Source organism: Seriola lalandi, unplaced genomic scaffold (assembly GCF_002814215.2).
Source record: "Seriola lalandi dorsalis isolate HSWRI2012SDOR001 ecotype SW California unplaced genomic scaffold, Sedor1 jcf7180002054504, whole genome shotgun sequence".
Classification (NCBI taxonomy): Eukaryota; Metazoa; Chordata; class Actinopteri; order Carangiformes; family Carangidae; genus Seriola; species Seriola lalandi.
In genome coordinates this window covers 5,874-23,067 of record NW_019525057.1, presented here as the reverse complement: position 1 = coordinate 23,067, position 17,194 = coordinate 5,874, and the positions used below count along the sequence as shown (strand labels likewise).

General features: G+C 39.3%; 3 protein-coding genes across 3 annotated transcripts; 2 read left to right on the top strand and 1 right to left on the bottom strand.

The window, feature by feature from the left end:
* The first annotated feature begins 2,746 nt into the window (after window positions 1–2,746).
* rad51ap1 (RAD51 associated protein 1) lies at window positions 2,747–6,165 on the top strand. The gene is made up of 9 exons (XM_023413097.2): window positions 2,747–3,073; window positions 3,175–3,221; window positions 3,458–3,596; window positions 4,320–4,426; window positions 4,511–4,600; window positions 4,738–4,872; window positions 4,970–5,155; window positions 5,243–5,383; window positions 5,494–6,165. Exons 1-9 carry the CDS (start codon window positions 3,057–3,059, stop codon window positions 5,619–5,621), a joined length of 990 nt encoding a protein of 329 aa, XP_023268865.1. The 5' UTR covers window positions 2,747–3,056; the 3' UTR covers window positions 5,622–6,165.
* A 1,781-nt stretch (window positions 6,166–7,946) lies between these two features.
* Window positions 7,947–16,275, top strand: LOC111659998 (putative polypeptide N-acetylgalactosaminyltransferase 8). The gene is made up of 11 exons (XM_023413096.2): window positions 7,947–8,207; window positions 8,900–9,143; window positions 9,536–9,702; window positions 10,248–10,431; window positions 10,558–10,755; window positions 11,376–11,490; window positions 11,838–12,023; window positions 12,162–12,299; window positions 12,659–12,754; window positions 12,991–13,158; window positions 13,249–16,275. The coding sequence occupies exons 1-11, from the start codon at window positions 7,997–7,999 to the stop codon at window positions 13,411–13,413; spliced, it is 1,872 nt and encodes a 623-aa protein (XP_023268864.1). The 5' UTR covers window positions 7,947–7,996; the 3' UTR covers window positions 13,414–16,275.
* On the bottom strand, window positions 13,559–16,807 carry LOC111660000 (adenosine deaminase 2-A-like). The gene is made up of 5 exons (XM_023413098.2): window positions 16,536–16,807; window positions 16,328–16,436; window positions 16,090–16,247; window positions 15,793–15,995; window positions 13,559–14,071 (listed from the first exon to the last, which is right to left on the bottom strand). Exons 1-5 carry the CDS (start codon window positions 16,701–16,703, stop codon window positions 13,987–13,989), a joined length of 723 nt encoding a protein of 240 aa, XP_023268866.1. The 5' UTR covers window positions 16,704–16,807; the 3' UTR covers window positions 13,559–13,986.
* Window positions 16,808–17,194: the final 387 nt, after the last annotated feature.

Genomic DNA, 17,194 nt, shown 5'->3' with positions numbered 1-17,194 from the left:
TTCTTTTGAATTGTAGTTATATTTTATTGTTTATTAATTTTGTATTAATAGGGTATTAATAAGTGACCTTGATGACAATTGTGTGTGATACCTGTAGCATGCATAATAATAATAATAATAATAATAATAATAATATTAATATTATATATATGTATTATTCATTTATAGAGCACTTTTCAAGTTATATTATGTTTCACATAAGACAGCAAAAACTTAAGGTGACAAAAGACATTAATTCAGCCAAAAGTCAAAGATCCCTTGTGTGCAGTAATGTTCAGTTACATTAACATTAGCTATAGAAAGAGAAAAAAAAATGTTTTCCCTGAAGAGAAAAGACTTTGTTATCATTTAAGAGCTAGAACTTTTTGTGTGAGATGTCATTCATTTCTATTGAGGTTAAATGACACTTTGAAATTCATTCACTGTGGACTGTACACCACTGAACACCAACATACATGGACAAAATGTAGACTAAGCACATTTACTTAGAGATGTAAACACATTTAAAATCATATACCTAAATAATGTTTAACTCTTTTTAACCAGAGTCATAATCTAGGAGGGTACTTTTATTTTTTTTGTACTACATCCTGTTCTCCACCAGCAGTCACGTGACTTTGTTTGGGAACATATAGTATAGGAGTGGAGGTGGTGCAATTTTCACTCCAGCAACAGAAGTCTAAATCATTTCCTGTAGTTAAAAAGAGATGTATATATGGAAAGTGCCAGATGAATGAGACTGCCATCTCATGATTACCTTAAACATTAATCAGGTGGTTTAAAAGTCACCTGTTGTTACCACAGCTCTTGCAGCATTGCCTGGAACACAATATAAACAATCTATATGTGTGAATCAAAGCGTGATGTTGTGACCGCAGTGTTTGCATGACTGGATCTGATATTTTGGTCATGGCTGTAGGCAGCGCTGGAGGAGTTTAGGAATGTGTGACCACAGGGCCCTTTGGCCCCACAGCTGCATGTCTTCCTCCCTTGTCTGGGTACGAGGACACCGACCATCACATCCCTGAACGTCTCCTCCAGGTCCAGTGTGTGACAAACCGCAGCCGACAGCCACCCACTCACAAACTGGAAAATGACAACCCTCGGGACGGCTGTTGCTCTCTGAGAAGTGCAGTAAAAAACGGAGCGATTTGCCTTTCACTGCACTTCAGAGGGAGCCGTGATTGCCTCCGCCCTGAGTGTGGGCGTCTGGGCGGCTGAGGACATGTCAGGTTCATGTCAATCAGCAGGTCAGACTCTTGTATATCTGTGATCTGAGGCCCTGAAGCTTCAGACTCCTACTGCCATCTGCTGGACTGCTGGCTGTGGCTGTGTTCACTCAGTGACATTAATGACACTACCATGGCCTGCACAAGGAGGAACAGAAATATCTTCACTAAAGTAACACTTAAATGATCTTTCATTATTTTATCGGTTCTGTCCATTTGATAAGATGATGTTTAAAATCAGTTTGAACTCCAACAGCGCTATATTTCTAACTGCATGAGACCAATTTTAAATAGATTTTTGACACAGGACAGTTGATATACAAGTATCTGCATATACAACTACTAATTTCACCCTTCGATATACTTTATAGTTTGAATATTGAAAATACATGCTTTGCCTATTTAAAACATCCACATCTCCAAACATAAGTGATGTTTATTTTTTCAGTCTGGGCCCCCACACCCCTACATGTTAGCTCCATGTTAGCTTGTGCAAACTTAGGTTTGGCAGCCTCGTAATGTAGGTGTAAGTAAGATAAATAACTACTTCTGGCATGCAGTGTCTCAAAATGTCCCTTTTCCTCTGGCAGGAGAAAATATTTACTCTGAGGAAAAGAGAGCACAGAGACACCAGGTGGCAGGTAACATGTTGTCCTCACCATTCATTTACTAAAATACATTTTGTCATAAGGTAAATGTTAGAATATAGGGTTTGACTATAAGGTGTGTCTCAATTCAGGGACTGCATCCTTTGAAGGCTGTAATTGAAGTGAAGATTGTGTTCGGCCATTGCAGTCTTTGTGGTTTTCGTAAGCCAGCCCTTAATAGACCATGTCCTCCAAAGGATGCAGCACCTGAATTGGGACGCAGCTATAAAGTAGCATGAAACCGAATTACTCAAGTTCCTCAAAACTGTACTTAAATACTGTACTTGACTTAAGGTACTTACTTCCCACCACTGGTCATAATTGCCCCTTCATTATTAATAATATTTGTATTAAAATTTCCTGTGTCTGTATGGGATTAACTGATAATTCCTCTTATATAATTATGGTACTGTACTCACCTCTGGGTCCCAGTCCCAAATTCTGTCTTGGACCTCAAAAAGTGGTGGGCGGGCCCTGGTGGACCTATTCACAGCCACAACACAGCAACATTAATGATAATAATGATATTATTATTAACACAAAATAAATATTAAGATCCAATATATACACAAATTACCTCCAGAGAGTAAATGTTACTATTGTCTTGAACTTCCAACTGGCGACATTAGCCGTTATTTATCAAGCGCTAGATCGTAGACTACAGTCTATGGCTACAGTCAAGCAGATTCGACACATTTTCTTTTTCAGTACCTAATGATTAATTGTCCTTTTTGAAAACTCGGCCATTTAACCAGTTCCTGTTTCAGTCTTAATAATTTGTTTAGCAGAGCTCCAAATATATGTAATATGTAATGACTATTTACATATATTTATATATCTAACAACTTCTCTTTTCAAACGAATCAGCTGCCCGTGTTCGTGAATTTGGTCAACAAAACGTCACTTCTCCTCGGTTCAGGCGGGCTGGTTGAAAACACAGGAGAAGTGCCTCTGCTGACTATTATGCAGCGAAAGTAACGATAATTCAACAGTTTAACGTGTTAGTTCGCTATAATATATATTTCACTCGCTGAATAGTCGGACGCATGTTTGCTTTTAAAACTATGGACAACTAATGCTAGGCTAGCGTCTCCGGCTAGCAAACACGGGAGATATTCGTGTTGATGTGGCAGCTAATGTAACGAGTGGTTATTGTTAGCTAGCTTTACTTCTACAAACTATGGACCGACCATCAAGGTTTGTAAACCCTTTGTTTCAGCCCTAAATCACGGTAGCAGTTTGCTTACTGTTGTTAATATCTGATGAAGGCGAACACGTTGTTATTTGTTGACACACAGGAAGACAAAGGTTGTGAATTACTGTGAGGCCAAGGACTTTGATGATGGTGAGTTCAGTTAAACAACCTCTTTTAATCTATGTCATTCAAGTAAACCAATTCATGTTTCAACATACAAACATTTCTGAGCTGACTAAGTCTCAACAACTTATCCTTTGATCCTACAGATAAACTTTTTAAAACTTAGCCTAATCATTATAAAGGGGTACACATGCATACATAAACAGACTCAGTCTTCTCTCACCACCAACACATCTCCATGTACCCTCTTCATGTTGTGGCAGATGAGGATTTTGCCTGTGCGAAGGCTCCACCCAGCAAAAAGGCCAGGGAGGATGTGGTACAACAGGAGCACAAAAAATCATCAAGCAAGTCCTCCAGTCAAGAGACCAACTCACAGTCCACACTGAGCCAGAAGAGCAGGTGGGTCACAAATGAATGTGACATAGTAGACCATGTATATAAACAAGTGATTGAAATGATGATGATCTGTAGGCCACAGTGAGAGGAAAAGAACCAAACCTTTGTGATCAATCTGTTGTTGCAAGCTCAACATATCAAAAGTAAAAATGTACAAATACCAGTTTACAAAGTAAATATGCCGAGAGTCAGATGTTATGTCACAGTTGTATAATATACTAATATAGAAAAAGCCTTGCCGTGGGAAAAGGTGTTGGCTGAAAGGTGTCATCCAACAGACAACTTGCTGCCAGCAAAGGAGAACATACACAAAATGTAAACTCACAAAGGAGTGAGACTTTTTTATTTTCAAAAAGGAAATACAATTCATTCATTGTGCCCTGTCACTTCACTGTGACAGGTAAACAGTATGATGTAGCCAATAGATAGCCAGAGACTTTTGACAGCTGTGTACTTGGTGAGTATATTTACTGAGTTATAGATCCTCAAATAAAGAATCAGATTCCAGTCAGGGATATAGTATGGTGAAAGACAGTCCTGTATCAACTTTAGCAAAGTGCGTCAGACTTTCATTTGTCACCTTTATTGTTTTCATTTGCTGTTGTTTTTTCAAATGAGTATTCAAAAATGTAAAGGAGGAAGACTTAACATGCGTACTACACATTTTATCATCAGTCTAATCTTGAATTATTTGTGAGCGTTTTTTTTTTTTTTTTTTCTCCATAGAAGACCGTTGGATGTGAAGTTGTGTGAACGAGATCTAGAGGCAGCCATTACGCTTTCCTTGCTCAATAATGCAGAGGGAATAAAGGACCAGTCACCCACCACTAAAGGTATGCTGTGCCTTTTGAAATGTAGATTTAATTGTATACCGTTGAGGTGTTTTCAGCTTTTATATTTCTGTTAAACTTCTCTAGGAAATGTCAAGGTTCAACTTCCTGTAGATGAAAACACAGATCCTTCTTCACTGCACCTCTCGAACTGCAGTGTGGATGGTGCGATTTTGGGTAAATTTCCCTTGTTTTTGTACATTGCACACCTTCCCTCTTGTACTATACATTTAAGTTCCTTATTCTTGCCAAAAACATTGTCATCTGTGATACTTTGAGAAGTTTCTGAAGCGGTTACAATTTATTTTCTTCAGGTCTGGATGAAATCACCTCTGAGAAACGGTTACCTGCCCCATCCACACAGAGAAAAGCTGCCACTAACGCCTCTGAGGAGCAGAGGAAGAAGCTGAAAGAAGAAGATGAGAACTATGAACCTAAACTGACACCAGGTTATCACTTTTTCATCCCTCCTTAAAAAGGTGGTTTCTGTTTTCTTACTATTTTTGTTGTTTTTGTATCATTAAAATAACAATAATGTCATTCCAGATTCAGAGAGTGACGAAGATTTCAGTGAACCAGATGAGAGTGAAGATGAGGAATTCACTGTGAAGAAAGTCAGTAAAACTAAAAAGAAGGAGAAAATCACCAAGAATGAGAAAATCAAATCACCTCCTGCCTCTAAAAAACAAAAGCAACCATCCAAGACGTCAAAGTCTAAATCACATGCAGCAGGTGTGTTCTTGGGATTCATCAAAGAAAATACAGCTGTAATTGTAGACACTTCAGATGAATTATTATAACATCTGCTTCGTTTCCCAGCTGTTTCCACGCCAGTGCGAAGTCCACCAACAGCCAAACTTGCAGCCAAGAGACCTGCGTCGTCCTCTGCAGTTTCTACATCTAAACCTGCAGCAGCTCTGAGTCAGGCAGGGGGCAGAATACCCAAGTGGAACCCACCAGGTGCAGTATGAGTGAACAAAAGCTAATATGCTTAAATGAAAACCTTCAGAGGCAATCACAGCAGGTACCAGTAAACTGAACTCTAAGATAAGTACCTTTTTCCTCCCCAGGTCAAATTGGTAAAAGTCCCACCTCCTCCCAGAGTTCACAGGGGAAGTCTCCAGGTCAGGGTCTGCGACTCGGACTGTCTCGTCTTGTCCGAGTCAAACCTCTTCACCCCAGTGTTGCGAGTCACTGACTGAACTTATCACTTGTCCGAGTTTGTGTCAGTGACTTCTTGTTGACCTTTTTAGCCTTTTCTCTTATTTTAAAAAGTTGTAAATATTCATTTCTATTTTTCTGGATTTATAATACAGTATATATGACATGATTTCCAGCAGGGCATGTTGTCATTTGATTGTCAGCTTTGGTCACCTTGATCTATAATTTTTCCCCACTAAGGTCAGGGAACAGTGATAGGGTGTTGCCTCGTTGACTCCAGTATCATAAACCACAGATAAATACGTCTGTCTTTGCTTCATCAGCACAGGAATTGTGTATGTAGATTTTCAGATTTCTTCGGTCCTCCCCATGTCAGTTCACATCTCAGATTCAGGAACAACTGTTGTTGGTATGTGTACTTTGTGAAAAAGTGTGAATTACCCACTTTATTTTAATGCTCCGTCATATTTAACTCATCTTTCTGTCATTTATAACTTTTTCCACCACTTTTCCAACAGTGTGCAAAATTGTATATTGTGTACATATATATATATATAAAATAAAATTTGAAAGCAGTTTAATTTTGTATGCTGTTTCCACACCAGGCGTTATTACATACATTTTTTAAATGAGTATTAGCTTTGATGTCATTGTCTTATAGTAATAGAGAGGTAGAATAATGAATGGAATTGGCTGCTATCCTGTGTATGAAAAGATTTTAGCTTTCTTTACCTCTCAGACTGCCACGATTTGTCTCATACACACTGTTCTTGTTTACAGATAACAAGGATAGCTCCCAAAATGTTGATTAAATGCCTTTTAGAAACCTCTGGAGCTCTGTTAAGTTTGAGAGCAGTAAAAGTGAAGGATTCTTTCAGAAGTCTTTCATCTCTGCTTTTAGCAATGTGATAACCACAGGCACTGAAATCATTGTACTTTATAGGAAAGGATTGTGATCTCAGATTACAGATTATCGGCCGATTGTAAGTGTTTGATAGGGTCGTATGAGTGCACAGCCTGAGGGACTATGATTTTTACTGCATGTGTCTTTTTCATAAACATTATTTTGCACATAAATGGGAACACTGAAAACTATTTTGTGTCTGAAAACGCAAAGCAGGAAGAAAACCTCCACACACAGGACAACTCTCTCCTAATCTGTTCTTAATGTTTACCAGATTACATGAGAACAAAACAATGTCCTTGTAGTGGGTCAATTAAGTTGGAGTGTCTGATAAATATTTCCTGAAGTCAGAACAGGTTTTGAATCGCAGGAGTTTGCAGGCAGCACCATTAAACACCAACATTAAATAGGACAATGAGACTTAATCTTACCTGGAAAATAAATTATTCATTTATTTGTACTATATTGTGCAAGATTGGTTCTTGATGTACAGTTCACATTAAGGTCTGATGTCTGTCTCTGACCAGAAAGACAGATGGTTGGTGAATGGTCAAACAGTACAAGGATGCAGGATCCTGTTGAGAGATAGGATGATATTTTTGTGGGTGGGAAATGTGACAGGGAAAAGCCTGTCAGAAGCCTTCAGACCAGCTTTATTGCTCCTTGATTTGATTAAGGCCTGTCGTAAACATAAAACTAATCTGTTCTTTGATTGGGAACTCATGTGAATGGATTGGATAATCCTATGAACTGTAGAAATACTGCATTACTTGCAATATTTAAAGAATTTTACACAGATTTATACATTTGTTTAACATTCAACAGATGCTTAAAAGATCAATCTTACGTCATCATCACAAAGCCTGCAGCATTTCAATAATTGTGTGCTCAGCGGTCCATTGTTCTTCCCCCCGCCGTCGGATATGAACGAAACTCAGTTTGAGGGATGTGTCCAGTGAGTTTAATCAGAGTTGCTTAAAGGCATCTTGAATAATGAGCAAATATATATGATGGGCCAATCAATATGGCGTTAATTGATATTTTTGGGCCTCCCTATCAGTCTCAAAAGCCTTTGGTAGACCTATTCCCAAACACGGCCTGAACATATTTACCCAGATTAATGCCGATTGAACAATTTGTTAAGGAGTTTCAGCCATTTTTTCTGCTAAGCCCCGTCCACTGTGAAGTTTATTGGTTAATATCTTGAAAACTAAATAAGATATCACAATTAATTAAATATACTGTTGTGATGTCTAAAGTAGTGTTGTATCTGACGTGTCTTTCCAGCCCTTCCAGCACCCTTCTGAAGTCAGTGTTAACTTCATTATATCAGATAACACAGCTATGGTGCCTCACTGTGTGTAACCTTACATGTGTGTGTTTGTATAAGTGTGTAACGAGGTAGGGAGGAGAGAAAGCCAGAGGAGCGGGAGCACCTGAGATAAAAGGAAGTAGAATACCCTCTCCTCTTTTTTTCTGTCAGTGTGAGGCAAACCTGAACACATGCCATGCACAGAAGCACCATGGTGAGATCTGGCTGGATTAAAGGATTACTTTTGGCCTTTGCCGTAGCTTCGGCTTTGTTATACCTCGGCTCCATTAAGAGGGAGGTCCATACTCATTCAGAGAGACTCCAGAGGGCCCACCAGAATGACTCGATCAGGGGCCAGGGAATGCTGAAGAGGATGGACAGGATGGAAGATGACATCAACAGGCTGCGTGAGTCAAGGTTTTTCTTTTTCTTTTTGTACAGAATTAGGTGAACTTGATTTGAATACGGTAACAAATCAGTGTCATTGATCTGGTGATTTACTGGTCAAAATATGCTGACATCTAGATTAAAACTGAGATAAATTAATTTCAAAAGTTTTTTACATTTACATTTACATTTAGATTTATAAAAAAAAAAAAGTTTCTTATATTTCATCATGTTATTGACCTGCTTCACATTGAAATTCAGCTATCAAAGTCAGTGTTTATGGGGAAAAGAGCAATTTTTGCAACATTTACACCAATTAATCTTTTGATTATTTTCTCATTTAATTGATTGATCATTTTGTCTACATGTCCAAAAATTGTGAAAAATGTTCAGTTTAGTATATGACATATGAAGTAAATCAGCAAAAACCTCACATTTGAGAGCCTTAAACCAGAGAATTTTCTGGCACTTTTTCTTGAAAAATGACCAACCTGATTTCCAGCAAAATAACACACAAGATTGACAAACAGATTACACGGTCAAGTATTGTGGGTTGTTTAAACAGTTCATTTAGTTGTGCAAAGACAAACTATGACCAATATTTGTTAAATAATACGTACCATATCTCAGGGAGGGGTGGGGCAGTTGGTTTAATCACCTGTCTTTGACTTTGCATGAAGGATAATCAAACCTTATTGTTTTTTATCAACAGTCAATCTGATGAATAAAATTGAAAAGAAGGAACCGGCGGCACCGCAGAACGCAAAGGCCAAGAAGGAGAGGAAGGTGGTGAGGAAGCTGTTTCCCAACTCGGCTCTGTTCACGAGGTGGGGTGATGAGCTGTCAGAGGAGGAGCAGAAGGAGGCAGAGAAGTTGTTTCAGAGATACGGCTACAACGCCTTCCTCAGTGACAGACTCCCCCTCAACAGAGAGATCCCTGACACCAGACCCTCCAGGTGACTGCAGCCAGGAGCCACTGAGAAAAACCAATTCAAACACATCAATCATGAGAAGAAAAAACAAATTCAAATGTGAATATTTGCTAGGTGTTTGTCTTTATGATGGAATATCTCTGGGTTTTGGACTCTAGGTTGGATAAAATAGGTAATTTGAAGATATTACCTTTGGCTTTCTCACTATTTTATGCCATTTTATAGATGGTAAGTTTTATTTTTTAATTAAAAAAAAAAAAGCATCCTAAAATATAATACTGACTGAATAGAAAAAGGTTCCTTTGCTAAGTTTGACTTTGATGTCATTTGCGTCTTCATGGGCATCACTGAGACAAACACTACAGGTTACAATTTGAATCGAAAAACTCAATTCAAATATTTTTTCCCCCTGTCAGGTGTGCTGAGAGGAAGTACCCAGAAGATCTGCCTACTGTCAGCGTAGTGTTAATCTACCTGGATGAAGCCCTCTCTATCATCAAACGGGCCATCCGCAGCATCATTGACAAGACACCGGCTCGGCTGCTGAAAGAAATCATCCTGGTGGACGATCACAGTAGCAACGGTGGGTCGACCTGCTCTACTTCACTTGTGACAAAACCCTGTTTCTGGCTCTCCAGTTACTGTCAAGCTTTGGGAGATTATTCTGAGACATACACAGTCAGATTTGGGAAAGGAAAAGGTAATATGGAGGAAAGGGTTGTTTCCTCCATATTACAGTAGATGTTGGAGCGGGAAGTGCGCCCACACAATACTGATGGTACAAATGTGGCTAATAACACCTGTGGGAGTGAACAAAAGGTGTGTAGGGTGTTTTAAAGGAATAGTTTGGGATTAGACAGACTGGTTCTCCCTTTTGGAGGGAGCCCATCCACCCTCAATGTAATGATGGAAGTTTTAGAGGTGGACATCTCCCAACCAAAACGACCTGCATGGCTAAATGCCGCTATAGGTAAATAATCTTTTTTATATTTTGGGCCAGCCCTTTTAAATCGGAGTATTTTGTGAGTCCACAACGAGAGGCTGGTTGGTTAAATGATGTGGCCAAGTGGTTGCCAGAGATACAGCTAGACTGAATCTACAGCTGCATAACATCTTGACTCTCTGCAGAGGACTTGATGGAGAAACTGGATGAATACATCACCTTGATCCACGAGGAACGTCCAGGCCTGGTGAAGAAAGTGCGGCATTCTCAGCAGCTCGGCCTCACACAGGCCAGACTGTCAGGATGGGAGACTGCGGTCGGGGACGTGGTGGCCATCTTGGACGCTCACATAGAGGTCCATGTGCAATGGTTGGTTGAGGTTCTTTAAGCTTTGAGTGATGTGACTTTTTCTTTGCATGTTGCTGTAATATTAAACCTGTCATCACATGACATTGACATGACACATGTTCTGTGGAACTGTCGCCGTGTGTCCAGGGCAGAGCCACTGTTGTCCCGCATTAAGGAAGACCGCACTGTGATATTGACACCGGTGTTTGACAAAGTCAACTATGATGACTTGAGATTGATTCCCTACATACCTGCGGCTGACGCCTTTGACTGGGCTCTGTGGTGCATGTACGAGTCCTTCAGACCTGAGTGGTACAGTTTAAAGGACGAGTCACAGCCTGGCAAGTAAGTTTCAGTTTAAAGGGTCAGTCACTCTCAGCTTTGTTTCCAGAGCCTACTTTCTTTTCTTCCAAAGCGTCTCTTACTCTGAAAGTTACGCTGGTGCACAGGTACTGTTACCAAGTAAGTAAGTGACCTGATTGGACGCTGAGAAAGCAATCCAACTTTATCTTATCTGCGTTCCAACTATACACAAAGACCAAGTGTTGTCAAACTAAAATTCAAAGGCTTGTTTTTGCTTCCGTCTTTGTGCACCACAATCATAATCCCATTCACCTCCCTTGTGTTAGTGGCAGATAAGGTCATAACTACCACAGGAGTTGTGTCTGCAGGATTTTTCTGGGAATTGGAAGGAGTTCTAAAACATTCTGCCATTTAAAAAAAACTTGACATATGTTTTTCAGTATTTTCAGACTCTTATGACTCGAGTATGTTTACATTTGACTCCTGGCAGTTGGGATAGGGTTTTAAACAGATCTTCATGTTGGAGTGTCTTAAGACCTCAGCAAATAAAAACAGAATGTATCTGCACGGCTAGATCCTTTTTAACTGCTCTTAATGACTCTCATCTAAAATGTGCTGACAGTCTGTGTTCAGTGTTTCAATTCATTGCAAATTGTCTTCAGGAGTCCGTCCATCATGGGGATTCTTGTAGCTGATCGCAAGTTCTTTGGAGAGATCGGAAGCCTCGATGGTGGAATGAAAATATACGGTGGTGAAAATGTGGAGCTCGGCATCCGGGTAAAATTTTGACATGGTCTCAAATTGACAAAAATACTGTGATTCAAAGTATGTATATGTACTGTATATGTTTTTACTGTAGATGAGGAGTTGCTGCTCTTAGCCTTTTTGTTTGTTCGTTTATCCTTGTTTGCATGTGATCCTTTCAGCAAATTAAAATATAAAAGGCAGCTGAACTACTGTGACCTTCTGTTTAACTATGTGGGTAATTTGTCCAGGATGTTTACCTTCCCTTTGTTGCTGGGAAAGTCTTTGGACAAAGAATGGAAAATTTGTTTATGTATTCATGAGCATTTAAGTAAATGCCCTTTAAATCATTTTTTAAATATATGCCGTTTGTATTGCAGGTATGGCTTTGTGGAGGAAGCATTGAGGTCATACCTTGCTCTAAAATTGCCCACATTGAACGAGCAACAAAGCCTTACCTCCCAGACCTGAGTGTGATGGTGAAGCGTAATGCTCTGAGGGTGGCGGAGGTGTGGTTGGATGAATATAAATATAATGTCAACATTGCCTGGAACCTTCCACTAAAGGTAAGGGGTGACACTTTATCATGCACATAAATTCAATCAATCATCTAAATCCACAAATTAGGCTTCATAAATGATGTTTTGTGACTGACATAAATGCTATAGTTCCTTCCAACTTTTCAAAGACTTTCTATCCCACAGAATCACGGGATAGACATTGGGGATGTGTCAGAGAGGAAGAAGCTGAGGGAGAAGCTGAATTGTAAGCCCTTTAAGTGGTATCTGGATAACGTATACCCCTTGCTGGACCCCCTGCACGACGTACTCGGCTATGGAGCTGTGAGTCAAAAACAATATCGTGTCTGACTGAATGTGAGAGGCTGCAGGTGTCACAGTCGTACTTTGTTTAGGTTTCTTTTATGAGATTTAAGCCACTGTTCATTTTCAAACCATTTCTACTTGAAAAGTCAGAATCATCTAAGTCACAGGATATTTTGTTCCTCCATGTTCCTCCACTCTTATTTTCAATGATGCTGAGATTACAAAAGCAGAAAGGAAATAGTAAACAATCAGAATACAAAATTCAGTTCATATTGTCTTTTCTTAAAGTGCATTCTTGGCTGGAGCGTCAGAAGTTATAACATTATTTCTTATAGATGCCATAAGGGGTTTCTTTCTATTTCTGTTTCTGTTGGCAGCTGATAAGTGATCTGCAGTCAGAACTCTGTATCGACCAGGGCCCAGTGCCTGGGAACACACCCATTATTTATGCATGCCACTACTTCTCACCTCAGGTATGTTCACAGGTTCACTGCATGCACCCTAATGCTGCACTTTTTCAAAGAGTGAACTTGAAACAAATTAGTTATCCTTGCAATAATCTTGCTATCTTCCCGTTGATTGCCTTTTCTTTTTCTTTGAACAATCTGATGAGCTTTATAAACTTTAGAATAAAAAGTGGCAGCCTTCATGCAAACAGACTATGATTTCATTTGTCTAAGAATAATTAGTAGTTTTTTGTTTTGCGTAGCATTGTTTTTATCGCACCAGTGGACAACTCTACATTGGTGGAATCAAATCTCACAAGTACAATAGCAACCGCTGTCTAGTGGACCCCGGCTCTGGCGTCTACCCAGGACTGTATGAGTGTAAAGTCGCCCAGCAGAAGAAGTTCCACATGTTGTGGGATTTTAAACAGGTGAATACTTCAGTTTTAAAATATAAATCTACACCAGAGTTTGGTCTGTCTGGAGAAAAAGAAAGTGACAATAAAATGTTTTCTACCCAGGATGGACCGATCCAGAACAGAGAAACCAAGAGATGTCTGGAAGTTGCGATGGGTGAAGACAACAACTACAAACTTGTTGTTCAACAGTGCAGTGGTCAGGGCTGGAAAATACAAAATCTCATCAAAGACCGTCTGGTGGGCAAGTCCCAGAAAACAAGATTATAAATGACCCTTAATTGAGCAAAAGCTGCATCTCGTGTGGGACAAAGATGTAGAACAACTGCTTGTCTGTGGGGTGAGTTTACATTTTGCTTTGGACAATTTGGATCCACAAGAGTCGCACAGTGTAGGAACAAAGTTCTGAACTGGATCACAAAGGAGTAATAGTTTTTTATTGAAGTCTTGTTTCTGCATCATATGTTTCTGACATGTAAATTGTGAATGAAAAATGCGATTACAGTTTTTGTTTGAAAGTCCTCAAGGAAAAAAAAAAAGGCTGTGTACAACTTTGAATACTGTTGTACCAAACTAAACTCTGTTGAGATGATGAAAAGTAAAAATAGTTGAGAAGCTCCACAGTTTTCAGATATCTACCTTCCTGTGTCACAACAGAACACCCTCACTCAGGGCGTGTTACAGTTTTATCAGCCCTTCCTTTACCAAATAAACAATAATGTCAAGAAGGCACTCGGCATTGAATTTGAATGGCCTGAATAAGGCTGGTAATAACCTACAAATATATATGAGCGCTAAAGCAAACATTCAAGTCAAACAGGATCCATTGTGGTTTGGCTAACATTAATTATTTGCAATGAAAGCATCCCATTTGTTCTGCCACATGATGCGGCCCGTGTCCTTCAGATGAGCAGGAAGCGAGCTGTACCTGCAGGCAGAAGAAACTTAATCAGGCTGAACTCATCAAACTGCGAGAGAGATGAAATTATACGTCTACAAACACCTTAGCCAAATACATTTAAACTCACTGACATTTAATCCAAATAAAAATTACGTGTCATAGGGAAGTCGGGATCACTACTTCAATTGAAAAGCATGACAGGTAAGTTTACATACACTTCGTTAATATGTGGTAGCATTGCCTTTAAATTGTTTAACTTGGGTCACGAGCTTCTCACAATAAGCCACAACAAACCAGACTTGCTGAGTAGTGTATAAAAACTTCTGACCCTTACTGGAATTGGGATATAGTGGATTAAAAGTGAAACAATTTGTCTCAAAACAATTGCTTGAAAAATTACTCGTGTCATGCACAAAATAGATGACCTAACATGAAATCTGCGGAGTGGTTAAAAAAAAAAAGAGTTTTAATGACTTCAACCTAAGTGTATGTAAACTTCTGACTGTATGTGCTTTTATAGGAAAGCTTAATTTTAATAACTTAAACTTTATAATAATAACTTTATTTATATAGCAACTTTAAAAAAAAAAAGAGTTTACAAAGTGCTTTGACAATCAAAGCCAAAGCAAAAATAGGCAAGGGGTTCAGAAGACAATATAAAAATAGAAAGCTGGACAGTGAGGCCAAACAAAAGCAATAAGGTAAATGTAGAAGACATGCAATATAAAACCTACAAATTTTCTTTTCTACAAAGCTTCTTTCTAAGGAGTTGCATTATTCTTGTGGTGCTGTAACTTCAAGCTTTGAATATCTCTTGGTTGTGCTTTCAAGGACAATCCAACATCTAAATCCAGCCGACCAACAGTAAGTAAATATGGACACTAGATAATGACATAATGAGATTTTCATTATAGGCTCATTTCATGAAAAATAACGAGCACTGATTATACACAGACGGCGTCCTACAGAGCTCTTGCATAAACAGTTTGCAAGTATGGCATTTGATTTGATTGGTGAAATGTGTCAAAATTAAGACAAAGTTTCTGATGTCAGAGGGGCACTGAACATTTCAGGAAGAGGGTTTTAAATGATACCCTGCCCTTCATTACATTGTATTACATTAAGTTTTTTTTTCCAAAGTCACGTACATTTTATTTGATACACACTGGGAACAATTTTCTGATTTCAATCTCTTAAGGTCACTGTAGCATGTGGTCTTAGATTACACTGAACTGACAAAAACAATAAAGGTGACCTCCTCCTTTGTGATTTGTGACCTTTTTTAAGTTTCATCATGTGGAAATTGAATCAAAGAGATCTAACCTGTATGTGGCTCTCAGCCTCACACTGTTCATACTGAGGACTGCTGAGGACATAACTCTTTAAAAACATGGTGACAACTAAACTTTGATTTGTAAAAAGGAGCTAAATGATTTCCTAAAACAGTGCAACAGTGTGACTCAATGGTGTGTTTTTAACAGTTTTAATCAACAATGTTGTTATGGCACAGAGTTTTGGTCTTTTCGTGGGATTTGTTGACAGTAAGTGAAATATTAAATATAACCAGACTTGTCTTTTTAAAATAATGGCTGCCTGAAGGAGAGGAAACAAAATGAATGCTTAGTAAAAAGAAAATGGTGTTAACATGTTAAAAGTTAAAAACAACAATATTCAAACCACTGTCGTGCTCAAGATTGCATTAAAGGCTGAAGTAACATCAAAAACAGACATGAAAGAAATAAAATCACCTGATGGAGTTGACAGCCAGTTCTTTCAGAGTCCCCAGGTTTGCCTTCAATCCCCCGATGCCCACAAAGGCTTGATAGAAGTCGTAGGAGAGGCCTGTGGTACCGAACAGAGATGGGTCATCAGAGCTGATCACCATCGGGTGGCCCTCAGACATCAGCACAGTGGCAGGGTGGTTCCTGAGGTCTGATACCAGCTTCAGCACCTGGAGGTCAGATATGAAATACACACAGGCGCTTAATGTATGAACACAGCTACACATTTTCTTTGCTGTTGTGCCAAACAATAGGTTATGTGACCTGGTTTGAGATGGGGCACAGCTCCACAGCCACGTTTCTTTTCCTAGAAAGCTCTTTGGCGAGTGGATGGTGAGCCAAAGCATAACCGTGCCCGATGCGTGTGGTGTTGAACAAAAGGGCATCAAGAATGTTTTGATCTATGTCTGTGCCTTCGTCATCTGGAATTAAAGTATAAGTTTTAAAATATTTGGAAACATGTTCCGCTTTCTAATCAGTGATAATGTATTGATCCACCCACCTGTCTCTCCTGCATGAAAGAAGTACGGTAGTGTGACACCCAGTTCAGCTGGCAGAGAAAGTGCCTCCCTGAAGTACCACAGAGTCATCCCACCGTCCTCCCTGCCAACCTGCAAACATTAATAGTAGCTTATGGATGAACAAATTATTTTCTCACAACAACGTGTTAATTGTCAAATAAAAGGCAAACAAGACAGATCACATCCTACCATGTCAAATCCGGCGACAACATCTGGGAAGTCCTTCTGCAGCTGAATGGCCTGTTTGACAGCTGCTTTGACCTCAGATACACTCAGAGCCCTGAAGAGAGCAGCAACGATAATAGACAGAGAAGTGAGTGCTGTATTAAACACTAAAAGTAATGTGGCAAACATCATGACAACAGGTGCAAAAGACAGTAATACACACTGGTGAACAACAAGAGTAGACCCTCACCACCACTGACTAAAAGATAGTTAAAGGTCCCATCTTGTACAAAGAGAGATTTCCAGTCTTCTTTGATTATAAAGCAGGTCTAGTTTCAATATTAATACCTTGAAAGTATCAAAACACTCCATCCATAGCCCCAGCCCCAGCCACAACCCAAGCCCAGCCCACCTAGAACCACCATCCAACCTTGCTGGGTTTGGTTTCTCTGAGTGTTTACCTGAAATCTGCTATGTTTTTATTTGACCACTCAGGAAACAATCAGCCAACGACCTATTGTTGCTAGATTGGTATTTTAAACCACAAATATATCTCATATCATCAAAACTTCAAATAATACTCCTGAAAGGTGTAAAATATGAGATTTTTAATGGGATAACTGATTATTGTCACACTTTATGAGTAGCAGGGACACACATTACAACTACTACTCCTCCAGTTT